A 21929-nucleotide genomic window follows, 5' to 3' on the forward strand; every position below is an offset into this window, starting at 1 on the left:
CCAGACAGAGAGAGAGAGAGAGAGAGAGTGAGAGCGAAAGAAAGCAGATGGGGGGAGTTTACTGGCTGCATATTGTGTACAGTTTGTCAACAGGCTGACTAAATAGACTTAGACATGGCCGGAGGAAACGTGTTTGCGCTGACATTCCACTGTACGTGGAAGGGAACACACACTGTCGACAGCGCTTCAAAGGACGGACACAGAGGTAGAAGGTGCCACAGCTTTCTTCCCACTTTTATTTTGTAGGTTACTATACATAATAGCAGTATTTCAATGAAATTATAGCCAACTAAAATCCATACTTATACGCCATCACATACAGTAATGTTATTTCTCAATCAAAGGGTAAAATAATTCAGATAATTGACTTGCATGAGTAAAACTAGAAACCACAATGTAAGATAGGCATCTTTTTCAACTATTACCAGCTAAATGTAGCTACTCAAAGCAGGCCTAAAAATCGTATTTATTTTCTAAAATAAATATATAGTTTATGAAAAATGTGAATCTCCTAATGAACTAATACGTCAAGCTGTGCAATATTTCTGATCCTTTCACTGATCCTCTTGAGATTTGTTTCACTCATCAACAACTTTCTCAATCAGCTAAATCTGAATATACATTAGCACATTCGTTTAAATTTAAAATGTGGCTTTTCATTTCATGTGAGAAGTTATGTGAACGTGTAACCCAGTAGGGTTTTTAAACCAACATTTAGGTTAAATTTAAACTGGGTGAAGTAAAGCTGCATTCACTGTGTCCAAAAGGCCACCTTTGACCGAGGAATGTGCTTCGTCATCGCAACTTTCCCCCCGGGGATAAGAAGAAAGGGAAGACTGAGAAGGAGGAGAAGAAGGAGACTGGGAGGAGGGGAGGAGGGGTGTTCTCAGCAGGGACTTTCCTCCATTCCCCTACAGAAGAAGTTTGAAACACAGGAGGAAGTATGCGGAGCTGTGCGCGGCGGTGTGGCCGCGGCAGCGTCCCCCTCCCGGGGATACTTCTCCTAATCCCTCCGTTTCTCCTCGCGCTCCAGCTGCTCGGCGTCGGGCCGCGGTCACCGCGAGCCACGGGGGCGCAGGGGGAGCAGGAGGTGGCCTTCTCCGTTATCAACATCGAGCCGGAGAGGAGCCCACGCCAACGAGGGTTCCCGTCCCGGCGTCCGGGGTTAGAGGAGGAGGAGGAGGAGGAGGTGGGGGAGGAGGGAGAGGCCGAGGATGGGGAGAGAAGGAAGCTCGCACGAACGTATGAGGATGAGAACGAGATGCACGCGCGCCAGGTACAGCGCGCGAGATTACATGTAATTCCAATGTTTACACTGCCACAGAAAGAATATATTGATGTCAACAGACTTTTTACCAAAACAAATTCACTGAATTTTGCAGATAGGAGGAAACTGTACATGCTCAGTTTATAAATACAGATACAGAAAAAGACTCGTGCTGCTGTGGTTTCCTCGTGCAGTTTATTCATTATGCTGCATCACTTTGTGGCACAGGTGAGAGGGTGAGCACAGAGCTGACCTCTGATCAGAAAGAGGTGACGGCTGTTCTCCCTTTTTCCCTTCAGTTGGCTAAAGCTCCAACCTTCATCTGTGTGTGTGTGTGTGTCCCCTTTCCCTCAAGCGTTCCCCTCACTCTTCCCGCTCTCTCTCTTTCATTCTCTTTTTCTGCCCAAAGCTAAACTCTGACTCACTCTAGTGAATCATCTCCCCCCCCCCATACACACTCCCTGCACAGGTTGCCATGGTGACCACAGGGTTCAGTGTGAGAAGTAGGGGGCTTTGTGTGTGTGTGTGTGTGTTTGTATGTTACACTGCCTCAGGCAAATGTTACCAGCCAGACTGAGGTCAGAGGTTATGACCTGCCTCCTCTGCATTTATACCTGGGGCGGGAGGGTGCAGCAGATAGACACGCTCTCAACCCACCACACAAACATGCTAGTGTCATTCAGATATATATGATATATATCGTATATATTGATATAATACATTGGTGTGTATTCTTGGCATTTTACCAGATAGGATCCAGAGCACTGGAGGTGCAGCCATGGGCGGCAGACGGGCCGTCCTTCACAGCAGAACTCAATCGTCTCATCACGTATGTCACCAGGCCACAGGTGGGCTTCGCAGAACATCACCTAAAGCACAATGTGTGACATTTGTGATTGGACTGTTGAAGGCCACTAACATCATAAACACTATCTAAACACAATTTGGACAAATCTAATTGAATTTACTTTATGTGGTGTATTTTAACGGTGTGAAACTGCTGCATTTTGTTCAGTAGGGAAGCACTGGTCAAAAATATTGAACCCTCTCTGTACTGGTTAAGAATGCACTGTGGCCAGCTACGGATCTGATGTAGCCAAGAGTTATATCCTGACCAACTTTGAAAATAATCAATAAAATCTTCACTTTTCTTCAACTGCAGACTGTGGCAGTTAACATAGCAGTAATATGATCAGTCAGGCGTTGTCAGCATCCTGGCAGCAGATATCTGGAAATTCTGAAGCCAGTAAGGACTTTCAGTTCCAGACTAGCCTTATGTAACACTGGATGCTGGGGAGTTGGGGAAAACATATTGAACCAAGTATGCTGTGTTGATTATTCAATACCTGAAATATAATGTAATAACTTGCATTACTGCCTCTTTAAAATGTTCCTACAAATTCCTACAGGCAAGCTCTTGCAAAACTTCCTTAATTTCCTCTTTTTCGGGTTAGTTTTACTTCTAATTCTGAATGACTGGGACTGTTCTCCGACCTCTAATCAGCTTATCTCATGTGACTCTCTCCTCTCCTCTACATCTCCAGCTGAACTGCTCCAGGGTTTTGTCTCCAGGTCAGGCTCAGGCAGCCCAGGCCCCCGCTGATTCAACCCACTGGCTGCTGTGCGCTGAGGAATGGCTCCTTCCAGCAGCAGATACGCCGTGTGTTGCATACTCCTTTAGGTATGCTCATATGTCTGCAGAATATGTCCATGCGTCTGTACATGTGCTGTGATTATTATGCATTCATTTTTCTGCCACAATTGGAATAAACAGTGCAATGCAAATGTAATCGTCCATGCAATGATCTTCAAACCACCTTTGTTCTCCCTTGCTGTTCTGTCTATCTTCTTGTTGTTTTTCTTGCTTTCTCTATAGTATGGATGGGTTGGACGCCGATTTTCTCAAGACTGTTACAGGGCTGGGATGTGAAGTCCACAGTTTTGATCCCAGCAGCTCCCGTGCATCTGGTGGTTACCGTGGCAACAGTTTGGCCAGCAACCATGGTGATGGAGGCGTGGTCAGCCAGCACAAGATGTGGCTGGAGTGGCGAGCTCCAAGGAAGCGCAAGCCGAATTCAAGAAGCAACCTGGGTAGTGTTTCTCAAACACTAGCAGACATCATGGCATCTCTGGGACATCACACAGTAAGACATGCACACACACACACACACACACATGGAGAAAGAGTGCCAAACAAACATACCTTAGAGTCTTTTCACCCCAATATACCCAGAAAGCTGTCTTACTTGAATGTTCCCATAGCAACAGGGCTCTGCGCCATCCCTGGCTGCCATGGAAACAATTCAAGTAAGTGAATCACACTTTGGCCCAGTTACATCCTGCAGCCACAAGAGGGACCCACGTACTTTCAGTTTGAGTATGTTTTGGTTGACTTTATACAAAGTGCTCAAAGACTTTCATTGATGACATTTTGGATTAACATATTATGTTGTTGATTCCAAAGCAACAAGCATGCAATAGAAACCGTTCTCAATAACATTAAACAATCACATGTTTGTGGGAGTTAGTAATTTGCAGTTATTATGTATACATAGTTTGGAAAAATTGGTTGGTTAATTGGATGACCAATGATGATTAATTGGGTAATACTCTGTGCACCTGAAGGTTATTTAAGGGCATAGCCAGGTATATATGACCAGCATGCACCTGATATATAGTTTTTACCTGTGTAGGAGTGCGGGGTAGGAAAGGCAGTCAAGTTATGTTTTTATGTGTTTGGGTTGTTTTGTAAGCAAAATAAATGGAAACAAAAAGGAAAGTCTGCTTGGAAAATCCGATCTATTGCGTAAAAGAAAGTAGCGGTGCATCGGTGGCCATTTGATACAATTGTTTATTGGTCGCAAAGACAAATGGCCACTACAATGTTGTTGTTATTAAAAATAAAGACAGTAACATGAGATTGTGCTTCGTATAAACACTTTCACAGTCTGCTGATGTGAATTTATTTTGATGCAATAGCATGAGGATCAGTATTAAAAGAATAACCATACTGTTATCTCATATGGAAATTAAAAAAACTTAAAAATGTAAAAATTTGCAAGAAACAATGTATGTTTATTGTGAATACACGTGTTTGCAGTGTTACAGAACAATATTGAATGTGTGGTTTCTTCCCAATGTTATGTATTCTCTTTAGGTGCATTTCCTGTATGCAGACCTGCTAAGTGCTGAGTGGCGAGTTTTCCAGAACTGGATCGAGTTGGGAACTCTGCAGAGTGTTCATCATCTGGTTGTCCAGGTTCATCTGCAATGGGCCGGGTTTGAGGTGGGCGGAACCAACGAGGAAGTGCTGCGCTATTGGTTCAGTGTCCTACGGGGTCTCCAAGCTTCTGGACTCCAGCTGGTCCACAGCTCTGCAGGAGAGGGGCACAGTGTCCTGAAACAGACAGTAGAAAATATACACAGCTCCTACATACTCAGTTGGGTCAACACAGGATGACGACACATGACTGAACTCAAGTGTACACCTATGGTCTAACATTTTGGACGGCCTCAAACAAGAAAGTAAAGGTTGATTTCCAAATAGTTGGGACCTCCTCCCAAGTCATTTCAGGCAAACACAGTTAACATGACGTCTCCCTCTCATGGAGATGTAAGGAACTGCCTTTGAGTGACTCCACTGGAAGACGAAATACTGTTGTGACTGTCAAAGAACTTGACCCAATATGGAGCAGAAGGTGGGCTTTCTGATTTAACTTGGCAACAGCGCAACGACGTAATAATTCTCGTTTTGAGATATCAACAGCTGTCTGGCAGGTGCCAACACATTTTTAGTTTTTTTTTCAGACTTTATCAGTGTAATGTATTGCATCACAATGCGATCCTTTTTGGATCGATTCTATTCACCTGAACTTTGAGTGTACGGCACATTATTTAATGTATTGTGTATCACTTATAGGCCATAAATGCTACAATGTGCAATTGTTCTTTGCATTGAGGCTTTCATTTTAGCAAAGCGTATTGGTGAAAGAAACGTATTAACATGCTTTGTTGCCACAATAAAATACGTAATAAAGCCCCAAACCCTTGACTAGCAGTTTTTCTTTTCTTGGGGAACAAAAGGTTGACGTTTCATAAAAATATTGGTTGAATTTCACAGTTTGGAGTCTTATATAATATGTACATTACATCTAATTTCCTCTCCTCGATTGGCTGTGCATCCATTTGCAAAACTATAAAACCCTTACACACACACACACACACACACACACGCACGCACGCACGCACGCACGCACGCACACACACACACACACACACACACACACACACACACACATATATAAGTGCATATGAGTTTAATTTCTACCATTTACCACATCTTCCCCTTTTCTCGTATGTTTGTTTAATCTTTACTGGTTTGCCTGTTCCACCATACTTCCAGTGTACTGTGTACTTCCATTTTAAATGGCTGAATTGAGGTTGAAGGATGCACTTTACTCTGACCAAGGAAGGCTCACCGGACCGCTATTTATCTCCATAAGTGCTTTTCTCAACAGTGAGCTGTAATGCATAAAGCGCAATGCCCGTCATTCCTCGGACGCGTTCCAACTCGCTAGAGCGCGCGCAAGAATGTGCTTCTGCCTCCACCCTAAGTTACGCAAATTACGGACAGATGTCCGCCACTAGTCAGGGCGGAGTTGCGCTATTTGCGTTGAAACTTCCACATCCTGTTTTTGACCAAATTAGGTGACAGGTGCAGTGTCCAATCAGCAGCGAGGAAGTCAGTCGGTCGACCAATCAGAAGTTCGCAAACCCGGGACGTGGTATGTCTGTTTAGCTTCTCGGTGTACTGTACCGCCGAACGTTTCTGGTGGAAAGCTTGACAGGAGATAACAACCAGACTGTATATGTAAGAGAGAGACAACAGCGTTCAGTTTTTACGGTAAGTAAATATGCTTAGGCGGTGTTATATTCATAAAGGAAAGGGCGTAATTACACGTTCGTGTATCTGTTCCTTCGATACTGGAGGCGCCGACAAGTTACTTCCTGCTCAGACAAGGCCGAGATCCCATGTCACATTTTAGCCCATTTGAACCAAGGTGTATGTACGCGCGTAGCGTTTCCCACTTTTGGGGGAAAAGGTGTAGCCCAGAGAGTGAACTTGTTAGCGAAACATAAACCATTCAGTGTGTCCATGAGACAGAAGGGTTGACTGTGCGTCACCGCTCATATCCCTGACCACACAGCGGAACAAGTCGACTGTGCTCAGCTGTTACTACCACCCGTTCAATCAATAAAAAGAAAACTGCACAAGGCTCGTTGACATGTAAACTCAAATTCACACTTGAATCCACCTAGCCACGACCTCACTATTATTTTAAGCTCCAGCGTTAACATGAAAGATCTTCTAATTAGGCAATGCTGCCATGGAGAATCTCCGGTCACTGAATGTATGGGAGTTGTCATCTGCATATATTTCCCAAGTTACTTCACTATTATATGTTGAATTTACTTTGTCACGCAAAAACTCTGGCTGATTTATCCAATTTGTTTTTGAAATATTCACATTTCTGTGAGCATAATTTTGCAAAAATCGTTACCTCTGGATTGTAATAGGGCCATTGTTGCATTCATGGCTGCATTCATGACTGTTCTCATGACATCACAGGCAGAATTAAATAGTTTAAATAGTCTTTTTTTCCAGAAGTCCTTCTACTAAATATGTATGTATTCTGGTCTTGCTTAAAATGGATGGATGCAGAGGGAGAGTCACACGTTTTAGTTTTACTTCTGCTTTAGCTCTGTCTAGCTCAGGGTTTATTAATACACGCCTGTCTTGATCATGTGACTCATTTGCCATTGAAAACAATTATTTTTGTTTTTTTTGTTGACCATGCTATGATTGTCTTATTTTTATAAACTTAAGGTAACCCCTTTTTTAAAATTTAAATATTTTGACTGAATATTATCGAGTAGGCTAATTGAAGACTCAACTGTTTCTAATTTAGATTTCTAACTATCCAAGCTTAACTGGTGTCTTTTCAATCCTTTTATGTTGCATGTCTTTGCCTAATTCATCTTCTCTTCTTCATCAGGGTTGGGCAACTCTGCCCACGACGTCTCACCATGCCTCTGGTTACGAGGAACATCGAGCCACGGCATGTGTGTCGCCAGACCATCCCAGCCAACATCCGCAGTGAACTGGAATGTGTCACTAATATAACCCTGGCCAACATCATCCGTCAGCTCGGCAGCCTCAGTAAGTGTTTGTGTTGAGGTGTCATAACATGTGATTTAAATGGTTATTGACACGTGGCAAAGACTTGTGCGTTCTTATGAAAGGTTTTATTGGAATGGAATTTTGAAGATGCACTGGACAAATACTCTAATCTGGGAATAATGTGTGTACGTAGGCAAATATGCGGAGGATGTATTTGGGGAGCTGTTCGTCCAGGCTCAAGCCTTTTCGCTGAGAGTTAATACACTGGGAGATCGAGTGGATCGCCTGCAGGTTAAAGTCACCCAGCTGGACCCAAAAGAAGAGGAGGGTAAGTACTCCTGAATGTTGCTGTTACAATCACTGAATATAACACGTTGTATACAGATTATGCACTGACCCATTCAGCTTCCATATTAATATAACAGCCTTTTCTTCAGGGCAATAACATTCTCTCTTTTTCATCGGCCTGTTTCTCTCTCAGTCTCCCTTCAGGCCATCACTACCCGTAAGGCTTTCCGCAGCAGTCTGACCCAGGACCAGCAGCTGTTCACCAGGCCGTCTCTCCCAATGCCTGTACAGGACACCTACAAGACCTGCAATCCGCCACCACCACTTAACTACCTCAGCCAATACCGGTAGGGCTCAGCAGACTCACAGATCCACCTCCATAGCTCACGTTCATTTGTTGGAACACAACATGCATGGAATACATAGAACATCTACCTGCTATATCAAATTTCATTGCTATACATTATTTAAATCTACCTGTATGATGCTTATGCATTAAGGAGTGGGTCTCAAAAGAAGGTGGACTATTAGTACTATGATTATTATTGTTTTAATATATATATATATATAGATCGATCGATCCTTGAGATCTTCAACATTAATTATGCACTAGGCATTAAATTTAATCAGATGAAGGATTAATTAGAAATCAGAAGAGAAGGGGGCTGTGGGTGAAGTCTATATAATCAGTAACCACAGCAGTGTCATCCGTGATGCGCAGAGTGAGTGTTTAAGTTTGTACAATTTAGTTACAAGACCATCTGTGTGTGTGGTCTGAATGGGATCCTTGTCTGGTTTTGACATTTCTTTACAGAGTTTTTGTGCCTCTTTTGAATTCAGTCTTTTATTGGGCTTATAAGGGGAAGTCTGATTATGGCTTGTTTATTTACTGCACAAAAGACACTGTTTGGCTGTTAACACAAGATGACAAAGTGTAGCTGGGACCGAAATGTTTTCATGAAGTTCTTAAAACTGTTGATTACAGGGACGATGGAAAGGAGGCCCTGAAGTTTTACACGGATCCCTCCTACTTCTTTGATCTGTGGAAAGAGAAGATGCTGCAGGACACCAAGGACATCATGAAGGAGAGACGCAAGCACAGGGTAGGACATTTTCATGAGTAACTTGTTGCACAATGCCGTTTTAGTATTCATCTTCTCATGTTTTTCCTGCTTGTTTCCACCTTATTGTCTTGTTTTGATTCTGTCCTGCGGATTGTCACTGTAACGTAGCCGAAAGAGATTTAGGTTCAAGTCTAAAATGACAATAAAGTGTCTTATTGTATACACACAAAACAAGTAACATAACAGCGATGCAGCTGTTACAAGGGGGACATTGTTAAATATAAGCTATTCCAACCCTGTGTGACTCTTTTTTTCTTTTTCCTTTCTGAGTAGAAGGAGAAGAAAGACAATCTTAACCAACGGACACTCAATCCGCGAAAGATCAAAACCCGGAAGGATGAATGGGAACGGCGAAAGATGGGAGAGGAGTTTGTGGACCCAAAGAATGAGTTGATGTAAGTTGAGTCTGTGACGTGAGGTGGGAGTCTATGCAGCAACAAGTAAAGAATTGGTTCCATGATGTTACATGGGCCGCATGGTCAAATTTCACTCTCTCCTGTCTTATCAAGTAATCTGTACACTGTGATATGTTTGGTATGTCCTGTCTGAAGATGTTCTCAGGGGGTTGGGTGTGAAGTTGGCCTTCAATGGCAAAGTGCAGTAAACAAACACACGAGTCACAGAAGGCCATACGGTTTTTCTTCTGTGGGTTATTTATTCATCTCCACGTTTTTATCAAATAGAAAGAAAACAATTGTTTTAAAATTGATTGGTTAGAAGTATTGATCTAGATTCCTTGCTTCTTTTTTTAACTCAATCACTACTCGGACGTTATGAGGAAAACAATCAGAGACTACACTTTGCTAGTAAAAGAGCTACTCATTCATTCATTCATAAACAAATAAGCAAAATATACATGACTGCTGTGTGGATCCCATTATCAACAAGGTCCTTCGCATGTCACGGTTTCAGAGAATTAAGGTGCAAACTCTATTTTGGGCAGAAAGTGATGTTTTCCATTTGTTTTAAGGAATTCTTCTGAGGGCCTAAATGGCAGTATTGGATCTGGAGATGGCTTCACTTCCGAAGGCCTCGAGATGAGTACCGGCTCCTACGCTCATGAACCTGGCTCCCCTCTCTCTCCTTCTGGGCCCGATGACTTCCTGCCTCCTCCACCTCCAGACATTGCGTAAGTAGGATCTTGGATGCGAGCCCACACATGCTGCCGCCCTCTTCTACATGTGCTGAATGTACAACTGCTCCGCAGTCCTAAACACATCCTCTTAAAATTATCTGGTTCAACAGCAGCATAATAAGAGTATAAACCTATTGTTCACTTTCAGTCGCTTTAATGGGCTTCTGATATTGCAGTTTCAAAAAGATTTGTTCCTTGGAGCAACAAAAAAAAAGATCTGTTACTTTCAACTACTTGGTCATCTAACTTGTCCTCATCTCAATATTAAACTCTCTGTTTTAGGTATAATGACGGAGGATACGGAGTTCCAACCCCGAAGAGTCCAAGCCACCCTCCCCCTGCTCCCCCCATGGCTTCTCCACCTCCCAACTCTCGCCCCAACCTCTCCCCTCCCCCTGCACCTCCTCCCCCTCCCCCACCCCCTGGCTTTGGGGTTCCACCGCCTCCTCCTTCCTTCGACACCCCACCTTCCCCTCCTCCGTTCTCCTCCTCCCCCTCTGCCTATCCCTCCCCACCTGCTCCCCCTCCTCCACCTACTATGTCCACTGTTCCTCCTCCTCCACCACCACCGATGCCTGCGTGTTCTAGCGGGGGTGGTCCTCCTCCTCCTCCTCCTCCTCCACCTCCCCCTGGCCCACCTCCCTCATCCTTTGACCGCTCCGGACCCACTCCTCCATCCGTTGCGGCAACGCAACCTAGCTCTGCTCCAAAAGCTCAGCCTGAGTCTGCCGATGATCCTCGCAGTGACCTGCTGCAGGCCATCCGACAAGGTGAGACACCACCCGAAACCCATGTCGACTTTATACATGTGGAATGGATCTCCGATAAGGATTTTTCAAAACTTAATGACTTGGTTCACACACTTCCCTGGTCTCAATGTTTGACAAACACTTTTACTTCCCGGGGGCACGTTAGTCATAATGTTCTTTATCACACCTACAGCTACTCATTTGTATAACCTTCACTCCATGGTGTTACTGGGGGCTAAAAACTTTACAGAGCACCTAAACTACACTTCTACACTACTTTTTTTGGTTAAGTAAAATTATTAATGCAGAATCTTTGATTGTAACAAAGTATTTACCTTAAACGGAACATCTTCCACCACTGCTTCGATATGAAATACACAGTACCTTCTGTCACGAATTACAACACGTACTCACTCACTCACTGTAACTGACGCCCTTCAGGTTTTAACCTGCGCAAAACGGAGGCCCAGCGGGAGCAGGAGAAGAGGGATCACATCGGCAATGATGTGGCCGCCATCCTGTCCCGTCGCATCGCTGTGGAGTGCAGCGACAGCGAGGACGACTCCTCCGAGTTTGGCGAGGAAGAGTGGTCTGATTAATGGTTCTTCCCTTTTCAGCTTGACAACCACCTCCGTACCTTTCCTCAGCCTTTAACAACAGCCTTGTGTTTCCATTCCAATTCCCTCAAGTACCAGTAAAGCCGAGGTCCCTGTTCTGTGTGTGTGTGTGTCAGAGTGTGTTCTGCACACATCACATCCTATGTGCAAGTGACCTGTTACTAATCACATTCCTTGAACCATTTGTTTTTATTTATCCAACATTATTCCGATAAAGTCCAAAGATGGAGTGTAAGTGTTCCTGGCTGTGTCCCTATTTGCTCCCATTGAATGACACAGCGCTGTAATTTATGTGAGTGTTCCTATGACGTCTCTGCTGAGTGTGTGTTAACGGATCAATTCTGTCCTTATCCTAGTGTCTATTTGCATCCGGTAGGCTAAATTTCTGATTTGTTCTGCTTTAGTATATTATGGCGAAGGATAATAGAGATAATATAGTACATCTGTATATGCTCAGTAGGAAGACACCAAGTGTTGACGTCAAAACATTCCCACTGAGATTATGTGATGAATTAAATGTAAAGTTTATGTAACATTGAATCATATCTAAAGATAATTATGCAATCCTTTCATATCCCTTTTAAAGCACCACTTCGTTAATCACTTGTCCTTTCCCCACTTTTGTATTCTCCTCTTTCTTTCCGTGGTTGCCATGAGAACAATTCACATGGGATGGAACGTGTTTGTAGTTTAGAAACCTTCGCGTATTAATTATTCAGCGTGACTGGGAGCAATGGCTCATGGCAGACACCTCGGGTGTTCGATGCGATCCTCAACGTTTGAAGACATTTGACACAAACGTGATTCATTTTGTCTTGTGTTTGACCTTTGTTACGCATTTCCTTCCTGCAGATTTTGTTTTTAACTCTTTGTTCTTTCTGTGGAGACGGAGGCAGCGTTTATCCTGCTGCCCGATTAGTGCCTTTTTTAATACTAGTTGTCAGTGAAGGTTTATTTTGGGTATCCACAATGGCAACTGATCAGCTTCTTCCAAAAATACCACCAGTCAAATGTGGAACTGACTGATGTTTAGTGTGGACTTCATATTTCTCAAGTGCCTTTTTATTTTAAATTTGCCTGTGGTGAAGCACAAACACACAGCATGTCTTGCCAAAGCTTCTCCTGCCTTAAATTTACATATGATTATTGTTATTCCAATAAAGAGAGGGAATTACGGAGTTATTGTTTATATTTTTTTTCTGGTGAGAATGAATGCTGTGTTGTATTGGATAACAAGGATCCCGAGAATTTAAAGCCTTGGAATAAGACTCCATAGTTTACCCGCGAGTCATCTTCTTCGGTGGTGGAAACCTTTTCACACTGCCGACTGCGTAGGGAGTGAGAAACTGAATCATCGGATTGTCGTTGAGGCCATGAGAAAACCATTTACATAATCAAGTTATCCTCATAGTAAGACTTCTCTGTGGGATTTTAAAGAACGCAGTGGATGCAGGGTGGCGATAACACCAAATAATTTAGGATACGGGAATAGAAAGCAGTGGTCTGTGCCCAATCGAGTTAGAGACTGAGAGGTAAAGGCAAACTTACTAAAAGCCTCAGCAGCAAGAAGAAGAGTGCTGACGTCGGCCAGTAGAGAAAAAAAGCATATTTATTATTCATCAATATAAAATATTCATTCATTTCAAAAAGGCTGTGCAAACTGAACCTATGGTCAGTACCTTCAAACGGCCTTCAACACCATGTGCAAAATAGAATCTAAAAAATCTAGAACATTGTGGTTTTGCCATTCAAGTAAATAAAATTGAGCTTTGGATTACATTTAAACCCCATCTTTTCCTCTCCTCAATAAAGTGCCAATGGTGATTGAATCCACTTTCTCTGAGTGGGGCTGTATAGAGCATCCCTGTGATTGTTTCAGTCCGGGGATCCAGTGGAGCTACAATTGACTGAGAATGAGGCACAAAGTACACACAAGACAGTACATTTAGTCCCAAAATGGCTCCTTGCCAGGACAGTGCAGAACATTCTGATTAGCAGAGGGACTTCATCTCCCGGAGAAGAGCTTCTTGCATGTGTGGGAGACTTCATGTTCTGGATCTGGATGATAGTCAATGCAGCTGTGTGTTTATCTTGGCACACAAACAGTGATATGTCTGGCATAGATCTATGTGGTGGTTCGAGTCTGGCGGAGTTTGGCAGTCTACACGTCAACAGGGTAGTGTATTTGTGGGTTTTGTGAGCATCTATGCGGGCAGCAGGCCTGGAGAAGCACCTTACGAATGTCTTTGTTTCTCAGACTGTAGAGTATCGGGTTCAGCAGCGAGCTGCCCGCCGCCGGCACCAAGGTGGCGTAGGTGTACAGAGGAGGGCTGGATGCATCTCCCAGCAGCCCCCAGAGGGAGAAAGGCATCCAGCACCCCACAAACACACTGAGAATCACAATCAACCGCGAGAAGCCCCTTCCACTGCTGTGTTTGCTTGCATAAGAGTGGTTGGTAGGAAGGAAGTGTCTTTGGGTAGCGATGGCGTGGGCATGCCGCCTGGCCACTCGGCAGATCCCAGCGTACAATTGCAGGGTTACCATGACGACTACCAGGAAGCCACCACACAGCAACGATAGGTATGTCCGGGTCAGAGGTCGCGCTACGGAACAGGAGTTTGGCTGTCCTAGACAGTGCCATCCCATTGCAGGTCCTGCCCCGATGAAACATGCACCCAACCAGACCAGCAGCAGGAGGATAGCGGCTCGGTGACGAGATTGGCTGGAGCCGTAGGTGAGGGCGTGGCTTAAGGACAGGTAGCGGTCCAAAGCAACACCCATCAGGCTACAGAGCGAGGCAGTCAGTGACGTCACCAGCAGTCCTGAGGTCAGCAATTCCGACCAATCACTGGGCTCGACACAGAACAGGAAGAGGAAGTGCAAGATCAGAGCAACACCTGCCAGGAGATCTGCCAATCCGAGGCTGGCAAGCAGCAGGAAAACAGGCGCGCGTAGAGACGGGGTTGCCAAGATGGTGGTGACTACTACTGCGTTTTCTGTGGCAATGAGAGTTCCTGATACACACAGGGCCACGCCCCACACCGTGAGGGGCGGGACTTCATAAGTAGATGAGCTGTCCAGTTGGTCAAGAGGGGAGAAGGGGTCTGCACCCGAGGACTCATCCCAGCCTAGGTCAGAGGCATTCAGGATCATGGCTTTTCAGCAGTCACACACACAACCTAAGAGAGAGGAAAAAAAGATGTTGGCATTAGCTCTAATGGATCAGTAGTTTCCCTGTTTGTCATTTAAACAGTCTTTCCTTGACCAGAAGCTGTGGTTTAAGTTTGTGGAGCTGTACTGGAGGCTGGAAGAGCAGAAGAGGTGCTTGATGTGGTAAGGAAGAGTTTAAGATGTTACAATCCTGCAATTTAAAGGCTCTATATAAATTGATTATCACACCATTAAATAGTACCCTATTTAAGATGCCCTGCCCTGCAATATCCTGTCCTTATTTATTTTGTCTTGTTCGTTTTAGAAATCATCATACAGAGCGATTAAAACAAATAAATCTAATACTGCATATTTTTCTATTCCCGGTGTCTAGCCTAAACTCATCTTGTTCCATGGTTGAGTTTTAATAATGAGTGGGATAATAATGATAATAAGCTTTAATAGTTTACACTGCGATTCAAAATATATCCTTGACCCATCTGTACTGTTACTGTTGCCAGTAAATATCTTCATGATTTTCATGATATCAAATACATTTGTATACAGCAGTCTTAGCCTTCTCGCTCCTGAAATGTCACTGACGTCACGAAAATCATATGAATCAATAGTCATGAATGCATGACTGCTATTAATCAGTTTGTTTATTAACTGACTCTGAATCCCAGTTACTGGCGTCCAACTTTAACTTTTTCTACTGTACACTTCCTTGAAGCATCAAACATCGTAAATATATTTTCATGATGTTACGATTCAATCTGTAAACACACTTTCCGATGCAGTTAGCGAGCCACACTCTAATGTGCAAACATGATGTTCAACTACATGCATGTGCAAACCTCGGACAGATTCTTTGCATGCTTCATTATTGAGAGAGCTCGTGCTGTTCATTGGGCTATTTAAAGAATCCGCCGGTTACGAGATTAAGACGCCTGTGCTCTCTAGTATGGTATCTGCTTGTTCTTTAGCACATGTCGATCTGTACTGTACGCCCGCTGAAGGGGAATACCACAGCATAACTGTAAACATAATATATATTTTAAGATTATTTATTTTGGGCTGTTAAAAGAGGGATTAAAAATAATAATTTAAAGATATTTGGGGTCTTCCGTCCACAGGCGCAGGAGGAAAATCCCAATCCCCCGTGCGGAAGATCCTGTTGTATAATACACTTGCACGTTCATTGCGCCAGAGAGGAGGTCCCCGACACATGCACACATATCGCATAGACACGTGCTATTGGCTACATGATAGATCATTCATCTTACCTTATAAACGTGATTCCCTTGCTCTCTCTTCTTACAAGTTCCAAGCCAAATGATGGAGATGTGGCGATGCCGTCCGCAGTGATGCTCGGTGCCAGTCTAATTAAGATGAGAGTCCTTTTGTGCGGCACGCGTTCCTGTCTTCATCTAAGTTACCCCAAATTCTCACTTCGTGAGCGTCTCTTGCATCTCCTTTTCTTCAGTCCCTCCGAAGCGCTCATGGAAGGCAGAATGGGTGCTCTTGCGCGCGGACTCATCCACAAGAGAGCCTGTCTGACGTCATCCACTGGTAGGGTCGACCAATGAGCTACCGACGTCGAGGACGCGCGGAGAGTGGAGGGAGGGGGTGTGCAGGGAGTAATTTCATTCAGAAAAATGCGGCAACTCCGTGGCCCCTCCCACTGCGGTTTACTCTCGCTCTCAATTCTTGTAAATGACCACGAATAGACCTCCTTCCCCTCCACCCCGACACAGACACGCACACGCACACACACATACATATAGTCTCAGTTAAGAGCCTGGTTGATTGAGACGATATTGTTTTGTGTTAGTTGGGTTGGGCGGGGCTCAGAGGTGTGAGCTGCAGAGCTCAGTGCCGGCGCTGTCCACGGTGCTGAAGCGCATCAGAATGAGTCATGGGGAGATGTCTCCCAGAGCTAACATATTCTGGGGTTGACTCCACGACCTAACTGAACAGACAAGGACAGCTAAAACAGAGATACGGCATTCATGTTTGTCTTAATATTATTTTTTTATTGTTATTGTATTAGTTTATCATTATTTGTATTCGTATTATTTGTGTTGATGCCTCAAATTTGATCTTGACACTTGAATATACGGGTCTTAAAGAATACAAACACAGACACACACACACACACACACACACACACACACACACACAAAAGGTGAATACAATTTTAAATGATGATTTACTATGATCAACTAATTTAGAAATATTATAGGGTCATGAACATACGCATGTGTTAAGATTTAAATGATGAGAATGATCAAAACCAAGATAGCAATAATCATGCTTGTTTTCTGTTGTATTGATTTATTTTTGATTTGGGCTTCCTGACACGTCGGCCTGCCCGCACTGTGTTAACATCAGCAGGGGATTCGAGTCTTCCCCGGCTTCATAGTGAGCGTGGGTGCTGCAGGGTGGGCTGAGCAGTTGTCTGCGTGGTCGCGCATATCAATGCGCTTACTGGGGGAATCTCGTCCTTCTCGAGCCATATATGGAAGCACTTCCTGCCAACACAGCCCGCCTACGTCATCCAAAGCAACTGAGGCGCAACGTTTGTCACCTTCACAATTTTGAGCAACGCCACATTTCTCTGAAATCACAGTTGCTTTTCTAACCTGAACACTTTACTGCATGTCCAAATCGTTCCACATTTGATCATAACATACATCACATGACTAAGTAGGGGATTTTATTTGTGTCCTTGTGATTTTCAGGTATGAAATAAGTGGATTTTCTTGCCTGTGCATATCTTTATTCAGTGATATGTGTATTTACCACCATTAGCTCAGAATTGCCGAATTATTCACTATTTTAAGTGTGTTATAACGATGGGAGCATCAGTGAAGGAGGAGATTGTGTTCGACAGGGATGTGGAAAATCCCTTGGTGCCGACACATAAAGCAGCTACCCTGTAGAGCTGCTCAGATGTACCCAGGCAATGTGCGAGAGAGCATGTGGGATGTGGGAGTGCATGAGCTATGTCTGTGTGACTGGAGGAAGCGGTGATGGTGGAATCCTTTGCACGAGGCTGAAAAAAGGTGTCGTGACTCGCTGCACAGGAAGACTGGCTGTGACTGGGTGTGCGAGTGCACGTACAACACAAAGCAAGACTCTGCAGGTCACTCACACTTTTTTGTGCTGCTGCTTTTGCATATCAGGGTCATAGCTCTGAGTTATCGAGCTTATAAGCCAGTCGGAGCCCATCAGTCAGACATCAATCAATCATAACAACAGCCTGGGGCAGACCTTCTCTCTTTGGTACAAATGCCATATATTTTCTTTTCATTTTTGTGACTGTATTGATTTGTGATCCAACTAATTGTGATCTTGTCGGATTTTTCACATTTGCTAGTGTCTCACGTAAAGTAAAAATAATTGCTTTAATTATTAGGTGTGTTGTCTGTATTGATTGTCAATTTAATTATTGATGACTTGACAGGTGCTAGGGCATTACTGCACACGGTCAATGACACATTGGTGGTAATGACGCACAGGCGGCCTGTAGTCACATTCTAACGTCAGTTGGTGTTTCAAAAGCACCCACTCAGTATAAATGTAGCTATTATAACTAATTACTTAAGACACATGAACTATTGTATCAGACAAATCCGTGATTTATTAACGGAGGGTGCTGATATTCTGACTTAGCCAGACATTTTTTCAGCTGGTGCCTATTAGCTGTTGAATGTAACTACCTTGTTTTGGGGGATGTTTCCTTCTCTCTGGTTGCTACACTCATTTGTGGGGGACTTGATGTTGGAAAGTATATATACTGTTTTTTTTTAAAAGAAAAAATAGGTCCGGATGGAAGTATCTTATATCTTTGGTTCCTACATTCATGTTTCTTGGAAGATAAACTCGATTTGAACTTTGATCCCTTAACTAGACACGTCTCCCGTGTCCCAGACCTCCAGCCTTGAACCCACTGTCTTCCAACATCTTGCGTGACAATGTGAGTAGTATGAAAGGAAAATACTTAGTAATGGTAAAGATACACCTGAGGGCCAAGTGTGTGTGTGTGTGTGTGTGTGTGTGTGTGTGTGTGTGTGTGGGTGTGTGTGTGTGTGTGTGTGTGTGTGTGTGTGCACCAAAGTAAACAGCTGTCACTCCGTCCTAACAGGTGTGTATTTCAGGAGGGTTGAGGTAGCCCAATTGGTAATTGGTTGCTGGGGAAACCAGGTCTGGGTGTTGCTCATGTTACAGAGATCTCCTTGTCTCCTCTCTTTCTCTCTGTGTAGCAGCCAGGAGGCATATCTCTATCTGAAACTATTGGACACCTTTTCGAGGATATTTTATTTTTTTAAACAAATTTCACTGCAAGCACCAACAGTCTTCAGCTGTCAGTTGCAGGTGATCTGTGGCTGTGAGGATGCAACCGTTGGCGTTAAAGGTCCTGGTCTCAACACTGCTGCTTCTAGCAGTGGTTCCCTCTGTGTACTCAGAGTCAGGTATGGGGCCATCCACATGTCTTATGTTTACTTTGTTACTGTGTGACCATCTCAATGCATTTGGTGATTTGATGTCTCTACTGGCATTTTGCCACCATTTCATCTCTTTCGAGAGTGTTTCTCCGGTAACATCTCCTCTCATTAACTGTGATGATGGCTCATTCTCCAGTATGTGCTATGTTTTATTTGGCATTCATTCTTAATTTTGTTTATTGGGATATTGTCCAGACTGGCGGGACGTCTTGCAATGATAAAACTGGTAAAATGTGTCTGTGGGAAGATGAGGATGCATCGGCCACTCGACTTCCATTTGAATGCCAGTTTTTTCCCTCCTACAGATTGTTCTCAAGCCGAGTCATGTGACCTGTGCGTTGGTGACTCCATGCTCAACCTGACGAACTGTGTCTGGAGGCTTTGTCCAAATGGTGAGGCACACACACACACACACATATACGCATACATACTCAGGTACACACAGGTACAGAAACACACTCCACACACCGACGCACGAACCCCTGACCTCTGATGGAAATTCAATCATCAAAGCTGCTGAAACATAAGCTCCCCTGGTTAATACAAGATGACTGAATTATTTAGAATGCCACATGATACGTGTGCAGACACACACACATACACACACACACATACTAAAACAATGCTTGTTCTCTCTCGCTTAGGTAATGATACAGGCATGTGTGTGACTGATGGTGGAAACCCGACAGACATCGGCATGAACTGTAGCTGGACTAGAGTGCCTGAATTGTGCTCAGGTACAATACAACAATACACTGGAATACCGGAAATAACAAAACGTCTTGATCTGCATCCTCAGTAACTTTCATTACATTTCCTTTTTCCCAGTTGTAGAGACTGTCGCTGAGGGAAGAGGTGAAAGTAAGAGCTGAGCAAAATGTTCCACAATGCCTCTTCAATTTCCCCAGAAAATAAGATCAAAAAGTTGTCATTCTTGTTATTCTCCTCCACACGCGGCTTTAATGTAGATTCACCGACTGTAAAGCCTCTCCCATTTCTCTCCCCTCCAGGTGACGGAAGTGACACCGACTCACCCTCAGAGTTCTCCCAGGCCAAGTTTGACATGTCCAGTTTCATCGGAGGCATCATTCTCGTGCTGTGTGTGCAGGCCGCCGGCTTCTTCGCCATGCGCTTCCTCAAATCCAAAGAGCAGAGCACTTACGACCCCATGTGAGTTTGTCCACGCAGGTGTTGGAGAACAGAGAATTTAGCGTGACTGTGTCAGTTGAGTTGAGTGACAGTCTTTGGTGCAGCAGCAGCAGCCTCTGGTGGCAGGAGTTATCATCAGCATCCGATGCGCAGCAGGATTCCCCTTTGACATCCGTCTAGATTGTGTTTGGATTCTGATCACAAACCCAACTGTCCAAATCAAAATTATTCCTATCTTCATACAGAGAGCAGCCACAATGAAGACAAGATGTATGACGGGCTGGCGGGCGAGGCTGGAGGACAGCAGAGTGCGACGCATCAAGTTCTGACAACAAAAGTGTCCCCTCCGGACCCCAGAGGCCCGAGGTCATTTGTTGGTTTGGTCCCCACATTTCCCCCTGGGTGAACGGATGTTTTCATAAGATGATATTTTTCTCAGAATATCACAATATGTAACGAGTGTCTCTTTGTGTGTTCACTGTGTTTTTATAGCATATATATTCTAAAGATATTTGGGCTGCATTCACTCAATCACAGAAAGGAGAAACTAAAAGGCACTAGTATCCTCAGCAAATCCCTGTTTTGAGCAATAACTACTGTCAATTTTCCCCACAAGAACAAGTGTTTTCATCTTACAAACAACAAGCGACCTGTAGTCGTTTCAACTGTGTAAATAGTACGGTGCGGTTGTGGAAAAAGACTGATTTAATCCCACTGTACACGTTGTATGAGAAAAGGTCACTTAGACTAAAAAAATAATAATCTTAAAATAGACCAAAATTATAATCTGAATTACTTTGTTCATCATCCCAAAAGACATCTGTGTTTCATGTGGAGATGCACAACTATCTTGTGTTTTATTTGAATCAATTAAAAATGTAATATTTGTATATATTATACCTTTCATTTATTTACTTGCAGTGACTTAAGTAATTTAGTTGGAGAGCCTAAGGAAACGGCTCTTCAAAGGCCCTAGACCCCGTGTTTGGGAACATTTATACTTAGTTTTCAGAGCAGTAGTAGATTGAGCACCTCTCTGCTGATCCATAGCGAAGATTCTTTTTATCCAAATGTTTTTATAAATTCAGTTCAGAGAAGATTTCTGTTTCAACTGCTCATATTTACATCGTATAGAAAGCAGCTTTAAAATGTTTATTAAGACTTTAAAGAGTTGTGATGTGACCCGGTTTACTTATGGTGATGCTGGTTGAGTTTAAAAGTACCTACATGGTTTGTGTGTGATGCCACTCAGCATAAAAATGCTTCAAAACGCTGGCCACCTGAATAAACTAAGAAAAACTACCTGTGTCTTTGAGTGTCTGCTTGCTTGCATTCAAATGAGCAGTTGGTATTATGTTTAAGAGATTGTACAGGATATGCTGGATTTACCCATAACTGATTAACTGATTCTGCTGGAATCTGGGCGCCACTCAGTATCTGCAATAACAATCAACCTATTAATCGTCACGTATACGAGTGCCTGTGGGTATCCCAGCATGCAGCGGGGACACACTGCGCTGATTGAGGCCTTTAGGGAGCAGCAGGACGGCTGATGCACCCAGCGGGGTCTGAGCCAGGACATGGGCAGGCTTGAATAAGCTTGCACAAAAAAAAGAGAGTTTCCCAACCAGGCAGTGCGTGGCTGTCGTCCAAGTTTATTGACAAAAGGACAGGGCTGAATACAGGTCTTTTTCACCCTCCCCCAACACACACAAACACATTTCACACACGCACAGAGCAGGCCTGACGTGCTGCTG

The 21929-nt window shown here is 43.9% G+C and overlaps 4 protein-coding genes across 4 annotated transcripts; 3 read left to right on the forward strand and 1 right to left on the reverse strand.

The window, feature by feature from the left end:
- The first annotated feature begins 841 nt into the window (after positions 1-841).
- LOC119219189 (probable methyltransferase-like protein 24) lies at positions 842-5305 on the forward strand. Its single transcript, XM_037474176.2, has 5 exons — positions 842-1276; positions 2017-2115; positions 2812-2948; positions 3144-3411; positions 4425-5305. Exons 1-5 carry the CDS (start codon positions 944-946, stop codon positions 4725-4727), a joined length of 1140 nt encoding a protein of 379 aa, XP_037330073.2. The 5' UTR covers positions 842-943; the 3' UTR covers positions 4728-5305.
- Positions 5306-6045: 740 nt separating this feature from the next.
- wasf2 (WASP family member 2) lies at positions 6046-12426 on the forward strand. The gene is made up of 9 exons (XM_037474633.2): positions 6046-6170; positions 7324-7487; positions 7642-7776; positions 7930-8083; positions 8722-8839; positions 9134-9255; positions 9831-9989; positions 10278-10765; positions 11186-12426. The coding sequence occupies exons 2-9, from the start codon at positions 7355-7357 to the stop codon at positions 11341-11343; spliced, it is 1467 nt and encodes a 488-aa protein (XP_037330530.2). The 5' UTR covers positions 6046-6170; positions 7324-7354; the 3' UTR covers positions 11344-12426.
- Positions 12427-12952: 526 nt separating this feature from the next.
- gpr3 (G protein-coupled receptor 3) lies at positions 12953-16526 on the reverse strand. Its single transcript, XM_037474634.2, has 2 exons — positions 15799-16526; positions 12953-14541 (listed from the first exon to the last, which is right to left on the reverse strand). The coding sequence occupies exon 2, from the start codon at positions 14513-14515 to the stop codon at positions 13523-13525; it is 993 nt and encodes a 330-aa protein (XP_037330531.1). The 5' UTR covers positions 14516-14541; positions 15799-16526; the 3' UTR covers positions 12953-13522.
- Positions 16527-17934: 1408 nt separating this feature from the next.
- On the forward strand, positions 17935-21474 carry cd164l2 (CD164 sialomucin-like 2). The gene is made up of 7 exons (XM_037474635.2): positions 17935-18494; positions 18781-18990; positions 19329-19415; positions 19668-19760; positions 19852-19884; positions 20034-20193; positions 20418-21474. The coding sequence occupies exons 2-7, from the start codon at positions 18912-18914 to the stop codon at positions 20431-20433; spliced, it is 468 nt and encodes a 155-aa protein (XP_037330532.2). The 5' UTR covers positions 17935-18494; positions 18781-18911; the 3' UTR covers positions 20434-21474.
- The last annotated feature ends 455 nt before the right edge of the window (positions 21475-21929 follow it).

This window comes from Pungitius pungitius, chromosome 17 (assembly GCF_949316345.1).
Source record: "Pungitius pungitius chromosome 17, fPunPun2.1, whole genome shotgun sequence".
Classification (NCBI taxonomy): domain Eukaryota; kingdom Metazoa; phylum Chordata; class Actinopteri; order Perciformes; family Gasterosteidae; genus Pungitius; species Pungitius pungitius.